General features: G+C 37.6%; 3 protein-coding genes across 4 annotated transcripts in view; all 3 read left to right on the top strand.

Moving 5' to 3' along the window:
• Positions 1 to 192: 192 nt before the first annotated feature.
• On the top strand, positions 193 to 2,388 carry LOC132200073 (E3 ubiquitin-protein ligase TRAIP). Its single transcript, XM_059625262.1, has 6 exons — positions 193 to 337; positions 627 to 775; positions 838 to 1,050; positions 1,106 to 1,264; positions 1,325 to 1,435; positions 1,487 to 2,388. Exons 2-6 carry the CDS (start codon positions 663 to 665, stop codon positions 2,073 to 2,075), a joined length of 1,185 nt encoding a protein of 394 aa, XP_059481245.1. The 5' UTR covers positions 193 to 337; positions 627 to 662; the 3' UTR covers positions 2,076 to 2,388.
• A 204-nt stretch (positions 2,389 to 2,592) lies between these two features.
• On the top strand, positions 2,593 to 7,091 carry LOC132199693 (uncharacterized). Its single transcript, XM_059624616.1, has 17 exons — positions 2,593 to 2,835; positions 2,918 to 2,997; positions 3,058 to 3,212; positions 3,270 to 3,400; positions 3,456 to 3,591; positions 3,645 to 3,936; positions 3,986 to 4,164; positions 4,220 to 4,406; positions 4,463 to 4,642; positions 4,700 to 4,809; positions 4,869 to 5,015; positions 5,081 to 5,309; positions 5,529 to 5,617; positions 5,671 to 5,857; positions 6,007 to 6,249; positions 6,311 to 6,435; positions 6,493 to 7,091. The coding sequence occupies exons 1-17, from the start codon at positions 2,745 to 2,747 to the stop codon at positions 6,740 to 6,742; spliced, it is 2,811 nt and encodes a 936-aa protein (XP_059480599.1). The 5' UTR covers positions 2,593 to 2,744; the 3' UTR covers positions 6,743 to 7,091.
• Positions 7,092 to 7,576: 485 nt separating this feature from the next.
• LOC132199412 (amyloid-beta-like protein) overlaps positions 7,577 to 13,508 on the top strand; it is a 74,603-nt gene continuing 68,671 nt past the window's right edge. For both annotated transcript variants that reach the window (XM_059624089.1, XM_059624088.1), the window contains exon 1: positions 7,577 to 7,761. In XM_059624089.1, coding sequence (XP_059480072.1) covers positions 7,690 to 7,761 — 72 coding nt within the window. In that variant the 5' untranslated portion in view covers positions 7,577 to 7,689. The remainder of the gene's footprint in view (positions 7,762 to 13,508) is intronic.

The following is a 13,508-nucleotide window of genomic DNA, read 5'->3' as shown; positions in this document are numbered from 1 at the left end:
ATAAATTTAATTGAAGCAGAGCAATAAATATTAATTGTTTGCTAATTCAAGAATTAATTAAAAGTCAGCCTATCATTTTTTAGCAGGTTTGTGCGGGAGGTTGTGCGGGTTGCAGCATCTGTTAAAAACCTCCTTGGAACTTGGAAACGAAAGCCGATTGGTCAAGCAACAAAAAGCCGGTTGCCGCGATTCGCGACCTGTCAGATGTTATATGTTTCAGTTTTGCTTTGGCATGGATATGCGGTTCAGGACAGGACGAAGCGTCGATTTTAGTTTGGAATTTCAGAAAATTTGGCCCTTAATTTTAGGTTTTGACGTCTACAGCTTGAATTAAATGGTATATTTGGTATATTGAATAAAAGCTCTTAATCTAATTTATTAGTTTAAATCAATCTTAGAGGAAACTTGACGTCCCACAGACTTTATAGAAAACGCGTGCATTCCTCGTTGCACGAATGCGTACATTACACACTCGCATTTTCGTATTTTTCGTTAATTTTTATATTTTGGTTATTATTCATTATGCTCAAGAATTTATTCGCTAACTTGAATTTTACACAATCTTAATTGTTTTATGTACTTTCTCTCATTGTTCATCCTTAATTAATCAAGAAAAATTATTTCAGACACGAATTTGACGAATTTCTACAAGTAGCAGAAATATGTTACTCTCGTGCTCAATTTGTCTGAACTTGTTTGACCAGACGTGTGACATTTTTTGTCTACCATGTGGGCACATGTATCACGTTGCCTGCACCATGCAGTGGTTCGAGAGGTATTTTTCTGTCAAAATCTTCGAAAATGTATTTTTTTACTCATTGATATTTTTATTTTTAGGACTCAATCTTGCCCGCAGTGCAGAAAACCAACCTCAGAGAATAAGTGCATCAAACTTTTTCCACATATTGCTGATCAGTCATCTGTGCAGGACCCAAGTCAGCTCATGCAAACCATCGACTCTCTGAACTTAGAAATACGAAATTTGAACAAAAGTCGAAATGAGGGAGAGGCTGAGTTGAAAAAGATAAAGGAGAACTTTGATAATTTGAAGTAAATGTTGATGACTGTGTCACAATCATTTTATATCAATCGATTTTGTATGCAGAACTGCCAATGAAGTTGTCAGCGCTGAAATGGTGCGCATTAGGAGTCACAACGCACTCATGAAGAAGGAGATTAAATTGTTGAAAAATGTTGATTTAGAACTTCAAGAGATGAAGAAACTCAAACAAAAGGCTGAAAATGATTTGAAAATTTGGAAAAGGTTTGTTTTTTAATAAGCTTTATTGAAAGTATAACTCGGGTAATTTGTTTAATTTTCTAGTGTGAACAAAGTTGTGGATGGAACATTTTCTGAAGCTGATGAGGCTCTGAGAGATAGTGCCAGTACCTCAGATGTTGACTCTATTCTTACCATGTGTCGCAGTCTAAAAAGGTAAGTAAGCCAAAAATAATGATAATTTTTTCTATTTTTCAATTATTTTAGAGAGCTGCTTTCCTCAAAGAACAGAATTCAGCATTTGAAAAGGGGCATTGAGCAGGAGAAGAATCATGCAAAGGAGAGCATTGCCAAACTTGAAAAGGAACACAAAGAAGAAGTGGCCCGGCTGCAAAATCAGATGGCTGCGTTGGAAAAGGAGATTATTACTCTGCAAATGAATGCTCGCAAGAAGCCTCGACTGGCCGACAGTCAAATGGATGACCTGGGAGTTGGGCTTTTGGAAGACGACAGCCAGAAAAGCTCCGAATCTGGGCACAAGAACAGTCAGAAAAGTTCAGCTTCGTCCAGCAGGCCTTCCAGCAGCCAGAGCTCCAAATCTTCAACCAGCACTGCCCCTACCGTTCCCAAGCCTCGCGCATTGAAGCCTTCCAACTCCAACAAGGTCACAGTGCCTCTGCAGAAGCAAAACAACATCTTTGGGGTGTCTCGTCTCAGCTCCTCTGGTTCTTCTGGACTGCTCAAGAGGATGTACGACAACGCTTCAAAGTTGCCTGAGGGGATGACTTATGACGGCATGGGTCGCACTGTCAAGGCTGAAGTTGGTTTCAAGAGCAAGCAAGGGTGGCGCCCATAGATTGGCAAAGATTTAGATAGTGGAAAATGTCAGAGACCTAAGAGATTAATTGATTTTTTTTTATTAATTCTAAGACCCTTGAAGACTGCTAAATGTAAATCTGTTGGACTTTGCAATTTCCAGCTGATGCTATTTTCATAAGTATATTTTTCAAATAAGAAGTAATTTATAGTATTTCTAGGGTTAAATTAATTGCATTCTAAAAACTGTTGTCCAGGTTTAGCAGAAAATGTGTATTTAGCCAAATCGGCCTTTAAAAACTCAGAATCATGTATCAATTTGATATCATTAAATATCGAGTATTTTTCAAAGAAAAAAAGATCAGGCAAAGTTTTATTTCTGCTGCTTTCTGTAAGCAATAATCATAGTCATAAAATTGAAGGATTAAGTATATATTTTGCGTAAATCTCACAACCCCACGGACCTTTAAAAACTTAAATTCGTGAATGATTTCCCGGTTGCTTTTTCTGCATCCCCATTGGTTGAGTTGGAGTGAAACTCCCTTGGTTCAGGGATTCCGCCCATCACCGGTGTCCGGTTGTGTTGTCAATTTGACGTCAACTCGCTGCACTTGCCATTCATCAGAAAATTTAGTTTTAAAATATGAATATTAAAAGCATTTAAAATTATTCATTCCAGCCGATTCTGGCTACAAAATTTCTGACGACCATGGACAGTGAATTGATTTCGAACATCAAAATCGCAATCGAGCAGGGAAGGTCAGACATCGTCCGAACCTTGCTTGAAGCCTGTGATAAAGGTGAGTACAACGTGTGTACTCAGCAAAATTTATATTTTGACACGTCAATTTGCCAACTTTCTGACAAACACCTAAATTGCAGGCCAAGAGAATTTGACGAAAGAAAAGGTTTTGAACTCGCCGCTCATTGATGACGGAACTCTTCTGCTCTACGCCACAAAAGTATGTAAATTTACACAAAAATAATCTTCTTATCAAGAACTTCATGATGTCTGTGTCTAGCTCGATCAAGGGGACGTGGTACGCACTTTGCTTTCGGCTGGGGCAGATCCTGGAATCCAAAATACAGCAGGTGAAAATGCTCTTGACACAGCAAGCACTTCGCACATGAGGCAAATCTACGTTGATGAATTGCTGAGAGCAACTGGAAATTCAGAGTGAGAGTTCATTATTTTAATTCCACATTAAATCTTTTTATTTATTGCAATTTATAGAGTCGGTCGAGTTTGCCAATTGATAGCGGCCGGTCTGAGTGTTAACGCCTTTGACAGTGAAGAAAGTAGAAACACTCCGCTTCATTGGGCTGCTTCTTATGGAAACAGAGACATTGTTTCTTGTTTAATAAGTAATGTTATATTAAAATAATTCTATTGGACTAAATAAAATCAAAATTTCTCTAGATCGAGGAGCCAATGTTAATGCAATGAACTCGTGTGGAGCGACACCTTTACATGACGCTGTTTCCCAAAGTAATTCTGAAATCGTTGAGGAACTTTTGCAAGGAGGTGCAAATCCTTTAATTCAAGCTGTCAGGGGGTAATTTTTGTCCACAAAAATAGTTTCAAATAAAAAAATTTGCTCTTATTCAGGAAATTTTCTGGGCAAACGTCTTTAGATGTAGCTCGAAGCAAACCAGAACTGTCCAGTTTGCTGGAACGCCACACCTCTTTCAACACCAAAGCCAACAACATGCCAGCCGAAATGAACGGTGGAATTTTGACTGATGAAAGTGGCAGAATTAGAGCCGCTTCCGTACGTTCACTGTCGAGTGAAGTGTTCGACTGTTATGACAATACAAGAAAAATCTCCCAAATTTCTTTTGGTCCGTTGTCACCGAACAGCCCTTTGAGCAAAAACAACATAAGTCCCCAATTTGAACATGTAATAAATTAAAATTCTCAACAATTTGAAATTAAAACATATTTCTAAGGTTGCTGAGAAATTAGCCCGATGTAGTTTGAAAACTCCTGTAGCACCAATTGTAACTAGGACAAGTCTGCAACTTTTGTGGCCGCAACCTCAAAGAATTCAAGAGCTACCGGGGCCCAGTTTCGTCCCTGATGGAAAAGTTCATGTGATGGTTCATCCAAGCTCTGAACCAATTTTGAAGTAAATTTTTACTTAATCTTCTGTACATTTTTTCCAGATTTTAATTTATTTTTAGAATCTTTGATGTTTGGGAAGCAAACAGAGCTGCTCTCCAGTCCCTTGGGTTTTCAGTCATGGTCGGAGGAGTTCATCCGCCTGGTGGTGGACTGGCCAACAAAGAAGTCAACTCTGTCGACTGCTGTGTCAGTGATAAGATTTTTCCATCAACCAATACATACCAGCTACATATCACATCAAACAATGTAAATATTGATATTTTTCTTCTGAAATTTAAAATTAACGGTATATAAATTTTTAGATTAAAATCAGTGCTGGAAGTTTATGTGCCTTGCACTATGCCTTGGTGACTCTCACGCAGCTCTTGCGGCTTGAGTCGGATGAAGATGGCTTGTCACCCGTAATAATCCAAGACCACCCTGCTCTTAGCCACAGAGGCGCCTTGATCGACATTTCTCCACTCAGCCGCATTCCTTGCTTGGTACATATTTTAAGAACCCAAATCCCTGGAATGCACCTAAAATATTATTATTCATAGGAGTTTTTGTTCCACAAAATTGAAACTTGGTCCCAGTTGAAGATGAATTACCTCCACCTTTACACAAGACTTCGGCCAAGCTCAGACTGGCAGCTTAGTTACTCTAAAAGGTGGGAATTTCAAAACATTCAAAAGAATTTAATTTTCCTACTTAATGTTTCCATTTCAGTGAATTAATGAGTGTTGCTCGTTACTGTCAAGATCGCTTCCTCACCTTAGTGCCTGTTCTGGATGTCGAGGATTGCGTTGAGGAGTCGCAACTTTCACTAATGTGGCCTGTTTTCCAGCAGCTCGTTGCAAGTTTCCCCAACGTAGAGTAAGATTTATTCCAAAATATCAAAAGATGTGTTGAGATCAGTTTTAATTTCATTTCTTTGACAGAATGATCCACATCGGGCCTCGTCTGAGCAGCCTTTTGCTTCCACAGCAAACGCCAAATGGTTTTGTCAACGGTGATAGCTACCACACTTATACTAATTCATTAGGGATTTCAAAAGTTTGGCATCTGCTCTCGCTTCCTTCTCACGTCACACTCATGCTGTGCTGCAACAATTTGTCACCTACGTACGATCTGCCTCCTAATGTGATTTTGATGGAGTATGGTTTCCAGGTAAATCATCACTTATTTTGAAATTTTAGTGGCCAACTTGGTTTGAATCTGCATTTCAAATACAATTTTGTAATGCAAAATCACGGGCCCAAAGCAAACAAATGGGAACTATACGGGAAGTGCTGACTTAAAGTCTAGTCAGAAACTTTGGATGCTCCCAAATATTCCACCAGTAATAAAAATATTTTAATTATTAATTAAAAATTTTGCATTTTCTAGGCTGATTATGATTTTATGGGACGGGTAAGACCTCACCTTGACAATGGCAGGGCCATTTGTCTCTGTCCTGGAACAGCAAGTTGGAACAGGTATTGTTTTCATTTAAATAATCGCCATTTTAACTCATCTAGACAAAATTTAGTCTTGCTGGTTGTCCAGAGGCTGCCCTTTGCAACATTTTGACTTCGGTGCAAGTAGCATCGCAATCAGGAACCCTAGGCGTCGTCGTAGCAAATTGGTCAGGGCCTCATCATTTGACTCCGCATCCATTTTCATGGCCTGGCTTCGTAGTCGCTGCAGGTCTTTCTTGGAATACCAGCACTCACTGGGTATGTAATGTGTAAATGAAAAGGGTGAATGTAAACTGAAAACCCTTTTAGTTAATTTCGGCAGAAAATTCTATTAACTTGCAAGTGAGTTGATCTGCTGTCTTATAAGTAAAGAATTTTTTTTAATTTTATTAAATGATATGTTTTAGGAATTTGTACATTCATCTCTTGCGCCTTTGCTTGATGCTCACATATTTTTGGACACTGAAGGTCACATTGGGCAAGTGATTTTGGAACTGGGTCATGCCGACACCTTGGCTCTTAGAGCGTCGAGAGGTCAGTCGACTGCAGACCAGTCCGAGCTTCCAGCCCCAAATGGATCGGTCCTGCATTGTCTACTCACAGAGCCAGACAATGTCAGTTTGGAATTTATTACTCCAGAAACTCTAGCTGTGAGTAGAGGCGGATTTTATAATTTTGAATTCTTGCAAACACAAATATTTATTTTTATAGAGAGTGATGAAGCACATAAAACGCTGCCAGATCAGTTTGCTGCGAGCTCGATTGCAATGCCCTTTTTCTGAAATGATTTTGCAAGAACTGCAACTCACTGCAGACCTAATGGTCACTGCTTGCAGGTAAAATCTTTTGACGAGGAAAAAATTGGCAAGTTTAGTGATAAATATATTTTTCAGAATCGGCCGTGCCTTGCTCAGTGTGGGCATGAACCCTAATAGCAATATGGGTCTCTCTGTGATAAACCTTGGAGTCACCAATTTGCCACCAACGTTCCGCACCGACATTGCCAACAAGCTGTTGGCTTTAATTGAACAGTACCGAGGCGCTTGGCTGCAGCGACACTTGCCAGCCGGCCTTCAAACATCTCTCGTGGCCCTAACACAAGTGCTGCACACTTTCGTTCCCGACGACAATGTCAATTCCTAAATTTCCTGAGCATTTTTAGCTGCATTCCCATCTTGTTCCTGTAGCACAAACCAATTTGCTTTAAAATATCAAAATTGCAAGTTTTGAGACCTTTTATTCTAATCAATTATTGTGTTTGCTTTTGAGGAAGTCATCTGTTTTGGTTGTTAACACTACTGAGAGTTGATATTTTAGTATTAATTTAATGCTAATTTATTTTTTTGAGTCAGTTTCAATGCTTTATTCTTTGTATAATCATTATTTATGTTACTCCGCAATATCTGTTTTGGTCTCACAACTAGCACATAATTTATTTCTTTATTATGGTTGTTAATATGTGCAGATAAATAAAGCTTTTATTTTCTGGAAAGAAAAACATTATTTTTAATTCCTTGTAGTGTAGCCTTATCAAAAGTGATAAAGATTATGATGTTTATTTTATTTATTTTTTAATAAAGTTGCTTTTATCAACAAGATTATGATTTTACAACGCCTGCTTTACTTTGAAATCGCTTTCATTTAATAAAAAAGTATTGCATTTTCTTGGAAAAGTTTTTTGAAGAAAAATTGATTCATAATTTTGATTTTATTAAATAAAAAGAAGAAATTGAATAATTTTATTATTATATGGTTGTTGCTCATTAAATTTACAAATATTAAAATTTATAAACATATTTATACTTTCATTATAATGCATTAGTAAAGTGCAATAAATCGCTCTCCTGACCAGGGAGGTCGCTTGCGCATCCAGTCAGGAGCAGCGAAGGTGATCTCTGGGCAATGCCCATGCTGTGCGCGAGCGCCGGCGGCCCCGCGGCGGCGGGGCCGCGCACTTTGTGCTGCTTCTCTGCCGATCATCTGCGCCGAGGCTCAGTTCACTTGTCTGCATTGGAGTCGAAGAACACAACACTGCAGTGACTGGAAATTCGGGACTCTATAAGGATCGAGTGACCCTGCAAAGGTTCAAAATGTTTGGACTGAGCGATCAGGCGATAGTGCTCTGCTGCGTCGCGTTGGCCGTCTGCGGGCCCTGGGCTCAGGTAAGTCGCAATTAATCCTCCACCTGCTTTTTCCGCATCTCATGTAATTCGTGTGCCGCCCCGAAGGAGAGAGATCGATAGGGGCCGCACTTCATGCGCTTCTCGCGGCACAGCCACTACGGTACCATCGATTCCGAGACTGTTTTTCCAAACGGGTGTCACGCTTTTCCGCGGCGGTTCGACGCGGACGCGACTTGTGGGCGCCTTGTCAGGGTTGGGCCGCGGCCAGGGTGGCACCGACGAGCGGCAAAAGCGCCGAATTCATTTGCAAAGTGACAGGTGCGCTGGGTGGTGTGGGTGTCGTCAAATGATGTTTCGAAGCGAATTAACAAGTGGGCGCCGCAAATTATTATTATTTGGTGGAAAATTGAATTTTTAGCTCTAAACATTTAATATCTTTGTTTAAGATTTTAAAATATCCTAAAGATTAAACAATTTGCAGATTTTGAAAAAAATAAAAAGGTTTATCGCAAAGAAAATAAATATATGAATTTTTAATAAGGAGTCTAGCGCGCAGAATTAATTATTCTTGAAAAATGTAATATATTCTGCTATTAATTTTACTCTTTACAATTTGTAGAAAAAGTAAGAAAATATTATTCAACTAAAATTATTGAAGCAAATATTATTTGAGGAAAAAATTGTTATTTTCTTTCTACAGCAGAAAATATTCTGAGGATTCTTCATCTTCCAATTTAAAATTGCACAAATTTGAAGGAAATTATGTGCGGTAAAAAAAATTGTAAATTCTGATACCCGGTCTAAATTTAATTGCTATCAGTAAAAATAGAACAAGCTAAATTGAAACTCTTTCAATATATTTGCACTCAGGAAATTTCCATTATTCCTATTTGCAAGCTCAAAAAGAGATTTAGATGAAGTGCTCTTGAGCTCTAATCATCACGGAAAGCATTAAACAGTAAAAAAAAATTGAATTTGAAGCCAGATTAACGAGTGAACGGGAAATTTTCAATAAAAATTATTTCCGGTTCAAATATTACGAATATTACCAAGGTTTGCCTTTTTGTCAGGCCGAATCTTTTTGGAGATGGGAAAAGAAAAAGAAGGGCAAAAGGCAGGCGCGCGAAAAAGTAACTGCTGCCGTCGAGATGGTGATGAGCTCCGAGGCAGGTATTATTGAATTTTCATCCATACATAAGAGGATGACATCAATCTCCATGGTTACGACGACTGCACGAGGAGTCAAAAGAATGAAAAGAATGAGGAGGAAAAAGAGAAGAGCTCTGTGTGCAGATAAAGTGACTTCATTTGCGCCTCCATTGCAGCGCGAAAGAAGCCGGATTAGCTCATCTCAAGTGAGCGACGCCGCTTGCGTGATTTAAATTGCACCCCTTGTGTTGGGCGCATCGACTCATTAACGCCCTTGTACACCTCGTGAATTACTGATTACTTGCTCGCGTCGTCTCATTATTCCATAATTAATTTTTCAACTCGACTTTCCCCAAAAGCTATAGTTATGCAACCTGCTGTGCAAATTTATAATTTTTATTTTCATATAAATTAATTTATAAAATATTCAAGTAAAGAATTTAATACTCAACTAAAAAAACTAACATAAAAGTCTTTTTTGCAATTTTAGTGAAATTGAAAAGAAATTTTAATTTATTTTGCTGTTAATTATTTAAAAATGAATTATTTTTCATGTGTTATTAATTACTTTAAATTCAGGGAATGCGTTTTTTTTTTAATTTCAATGTAAAAACTTCCTTTTTGCTTCTCGTTTCTCTGCTCTTCTTTGAAGAGAGTCGACAGGCGTCACTCCTTTTCCCTTTGCTGGAAACTGGAATCATTTTCCAGCTCGAATCACATCCGTGTCACGCTTCCAGGACAAAAGCCTTTTTCGTCTTCTTTTTCACAATACACAAAGTTGGAAAATTCTCGTGTTTTTCGCCAGTGCGCGCATTACTCTTGACACAATTACTGCACAGTGAACAAAACTTTAATCATACACAGCGCGCGAGACCAAAGAGCAAGAGAGGGCGCAGGAGTAAATCCTCATTTAACTAACGAGCAGCCGAGCCTCTCGCCCCGCGTCCGCCGTGCAATATTTTTCCTCCCAGCACCAGCCAGGGATGGAGAATGAAAACCCTGCCTCGGTCTCATTTTGCCACCCTCTTGTTGTGCGAGGTGAAAGCGACCCTTGACAATTCCTTTTCATAAGCACACAAAAAAATCTACTTCTGTGGGGTGAGGTATACGAGGAAAAAACCTCCTTGTTTTATAAAACATTTTTTTCTACTTAAAAGCAGCTAGTGTAAAAATTATTTGTATAATTTCAACTCACAATTATGCCAATAGAGAATGAAAAGTGATTTTTCTGAAATAACAACAATTTATGTTAATGAGTTTTTTTCAATAGTCGCGAACTAAATTTTAAAAGTTAAATTAAAATATAATCTATAGCGCAAAAATTTGCCATGAGAAAGAAGAATCGACAAAAATATGCACAGTCTTGGCAATTAAAGAAAAGTTCCCATAGAATTTATAATCTTCATTGCTGTTTTTTATTTTTTAATTAATAATATCAAGATCATTAAACTATTAAAAAATTAAAATAAAAATAAATTTAAAAAAAAAATGAATGTTAAAATTCCATTCAGGATGCTGTTCATGGGTTCATTGCCCGAGAGTGGAATTTTCCAGAACGTTGGAAATGAAGCTGATTGACTAATTTAAATGGAACAGACAAATATGTAGATCTTTACCTATTTTTTCCCCCATTATTAATGAAATTTAACATATATAATAATCCCATTATATTTTTAATATTTATATACTTATATCCTTTAAAATTTACTGTAACTATTGAACATTTAAAAAAAAATTAACTTGCAGATTGAAATATTTGATGAAACCAAACTTTTTAGACACTTTATTCTTTCTCAGATATGTCTTTGTGTTTTAAATTGTAACAGCAGTTTCAGGGTTTAATTTTTAAGAGCTTTTTTGTGGTTTTACTGAAACTGTGCGAGAAAAACTTGGCTTTAATGAATGGAAGATACAAACCAAAATTTTGACATTTAATTGAGAAATTAATTATTAAAAAATGGTTCAAAATTAATATTTTTCAGACAAAAAAAAAAAATATTAAGTTTTTAGCTATTTTTAAAACTTAATTTCATAATTGTATGTCAAAATTTTTGTCGCACAATTTCTGTAAAGCCATGTAAAAACCTATTAAAAACTGTATTCTTGATTTCAACTAAGAATAAATAAAGTCAAATTTAAAATAAATTGATGAGAAAACAACTGAAGTTTTTTTTTAAAATTCTTAAAAATTTATTCTTTTTAATATTCAGTCTTGCTATGTAATTATATTTATTGCAAAAATTTTATAAATACATCATAATGAATTTTTTCATACATAAAATATTTATTTATTTCTTTGCTGGATGAGCTGAAAAGTGACTGATCAAATTTCTCAGTGCGTGCCTAGTCGGGTGGTTGTCATTCTCACCGGCTGCTGTGTGAAATGAGCAGAATAATAAGAGACGGACGGACTGACGGGTTCAAGCACCCAGCACCTTTCTCGCTGTTTGTGCAGCTGCGGTTTGCGTAATGAATATCGCGTCCGACTCGGGGAAAACAACCGCAGCTCTGCGAGGTCCTTCGGGGACCGACCGACTCCATCTCGGCACCGTTTTTCCTTCTCGCGCGTTCAAAGAGCGGCCCGGGCAGGCAGGGCTGTTTGCAGACTCACCGCAAGCTACAAATCATAACATTATTATTAATATGCGCGGCACGGCTTTGCGTTTTAAGCTGGTGCGGCGCGCCCGGTGTTGCGTAATTCGGGCCTCAGATGGACGCGCGTAATTTAGGGCTTACGCAGCTTTTTCGCCCGCGCGGCAACCGTCCTTGTCAACATTCTCAAAATGGAAATTAGCCGGCATTAGGCGCAAACTCCGCTTGTACCTCGCCCCAGTCGGCCTCCCTTTGTGGTCCCTGACAACCATAGCATGTGTTTTTCGCAGACGCAAAAATTTTGCACGCGCTCCAGACCGGAAAGTTCCACGAAAATAACTTTGGCTGTTTTTTTCTGCGGCAAAATGGAACAAAAATTCAACTTGCGTCTGCAAAATTGTTAGTTGTTGGGAACTTGGCTGCTGCCGAGTAATTTAATAATTTTTTGTGGGCTTTAATACAAAATTGAATTCTATACATCACAATTTTTGCCAAAAATATTGAAGTAAAAAGTGTTATAAAAAAATTGAGGAAGTGCAATCAGTTTAACAGTCACATTTCAAAAAAGTCCTGTAAATTAGAAATTTAATCACAAATCCTTGCTTATTTAAATTAAACTGAACATTTTTGTAACAAAATTGATAATAAAATATCAAACGATTCTGTCAGATTTTTTTTCGCTATTTTAATTACTTTTTATAGAAATAATTAAATTAGAGAGGTTGGGCAGCACAAACCAAAGTGCTCTTGTGAAAAAATAATATATTTTCATCGGTTGCTAAGGATCGATGACAATTTGGAATTTTGATTATGATAAAAAAAAATTATATTCCTCAGATAATCTGAATTATATGTATATTACAAATTGAAATGAACAAAACTCTTTATAATTTTCCATTCTGCTTTGGAAATTTTAGGATCTTTGCCAATATTCGCAGTCGCAATTCTTGCTTCTTGATGCAAAATAATTATACAAAGCGTCATTGCTAATGTCATGAGAGCAATTTGAGATTAAGATCCTAATATGGCATACGTTTGTCCTTAATTCCCATCGCTGTTCAACAACTAGGTTAATGGATGCGCACACACACTTTTTGTCCAGAATCACGCGAATCAATTCGATTTAACGTCTCTCGTTCCGGTGGCCGCACAAGCGACGACGACGTAATAACAGCAAACTCGCTGCAAACTGCATTAATTATCCACCCTCCGAGTGCAAAGTAAAACACAGAGAGAGGGCTTAGTACGCAGGAGTTAAAGGGTTAATTAAAATTAATAACTTTGCAAGAAACCCAATTACATGTACGAGAGAGTGAGTTTGCGTAAATTCAAAGAAAGAACTTTGCGAAAATAATTTAACTGCACTCGAGCATTTCGCAGGAAGTTGATATAACTTTGGAGAGAAGAAGAATAAAAGGCAATCCTTTATTAATTACGGCAATTACGACGAATTCTCTCTATAAAACCGCCGATCGATCGGTGCAGGATGAATTATATAAAGTAGTGCTTCAATTCCTTGTAATGGAAAATTGATGGCCGACCGTTCGCCTTATCCGAGCTGCAGATATAAAGTGTGTTTTTCATTGTCTAATTTCGCACTCGGCGGAGACAAACGACTGCCAATAAAGTGCTCGGATGACACGTGCAGTTAATTCACAGACGCGGAGGTCTGCTGCGGCTCTCCAACTGACATGGAAATGTTTTGCGACTGCTCTTGTTTCGCTTGAAATATGGCTGAGCTGACGGCGTGGGTCGATGAGTTCGGGCTCGCTTGAATAAGGCTTGATTTTGCTCGCCTAATTGGACGAGTTGTTTTGCATTCCAGTTTGCACTTAACCCACCATTCACACAACCGCCGATTGCCTATGCAAATCGTGATGTGTGAACTATTAAATTTGATTTGGTTAAAAGATTAAGTTTTTTTTAATAAACATTCGCTTTTAATAAAAAATTTGTTATTTCTTAAAATGTTGTCATATAAATAAAATTTTGCTTCATTAATTTATTTTTATTATATTATAAATAAAAAAAAGGTTTTACGGAAT

The sequence above is a fragment of the Neocloeon triangulifer genome, unplaced genomic scaffold (genome assembly GCF_031216515.1).
Source record: "Neocloeon triangulifer isolate White Clay Creek 2 clone unplaced genomic scaffold, ASM3121651v1 ptg000014l, whole genome shotgun sequence".
In the NCBI taxonomy this organism is placed as follows: domain Eukaryota; kingdom Metazoa; phylum Arthropoda; class Insecta; order Ephemeroptera; family Baetidae; genus Neocloeon; species Neocloeon triangulifer.
This window is presented reverse-complemented; position numbering and strand designations above follow the sequence as displayed.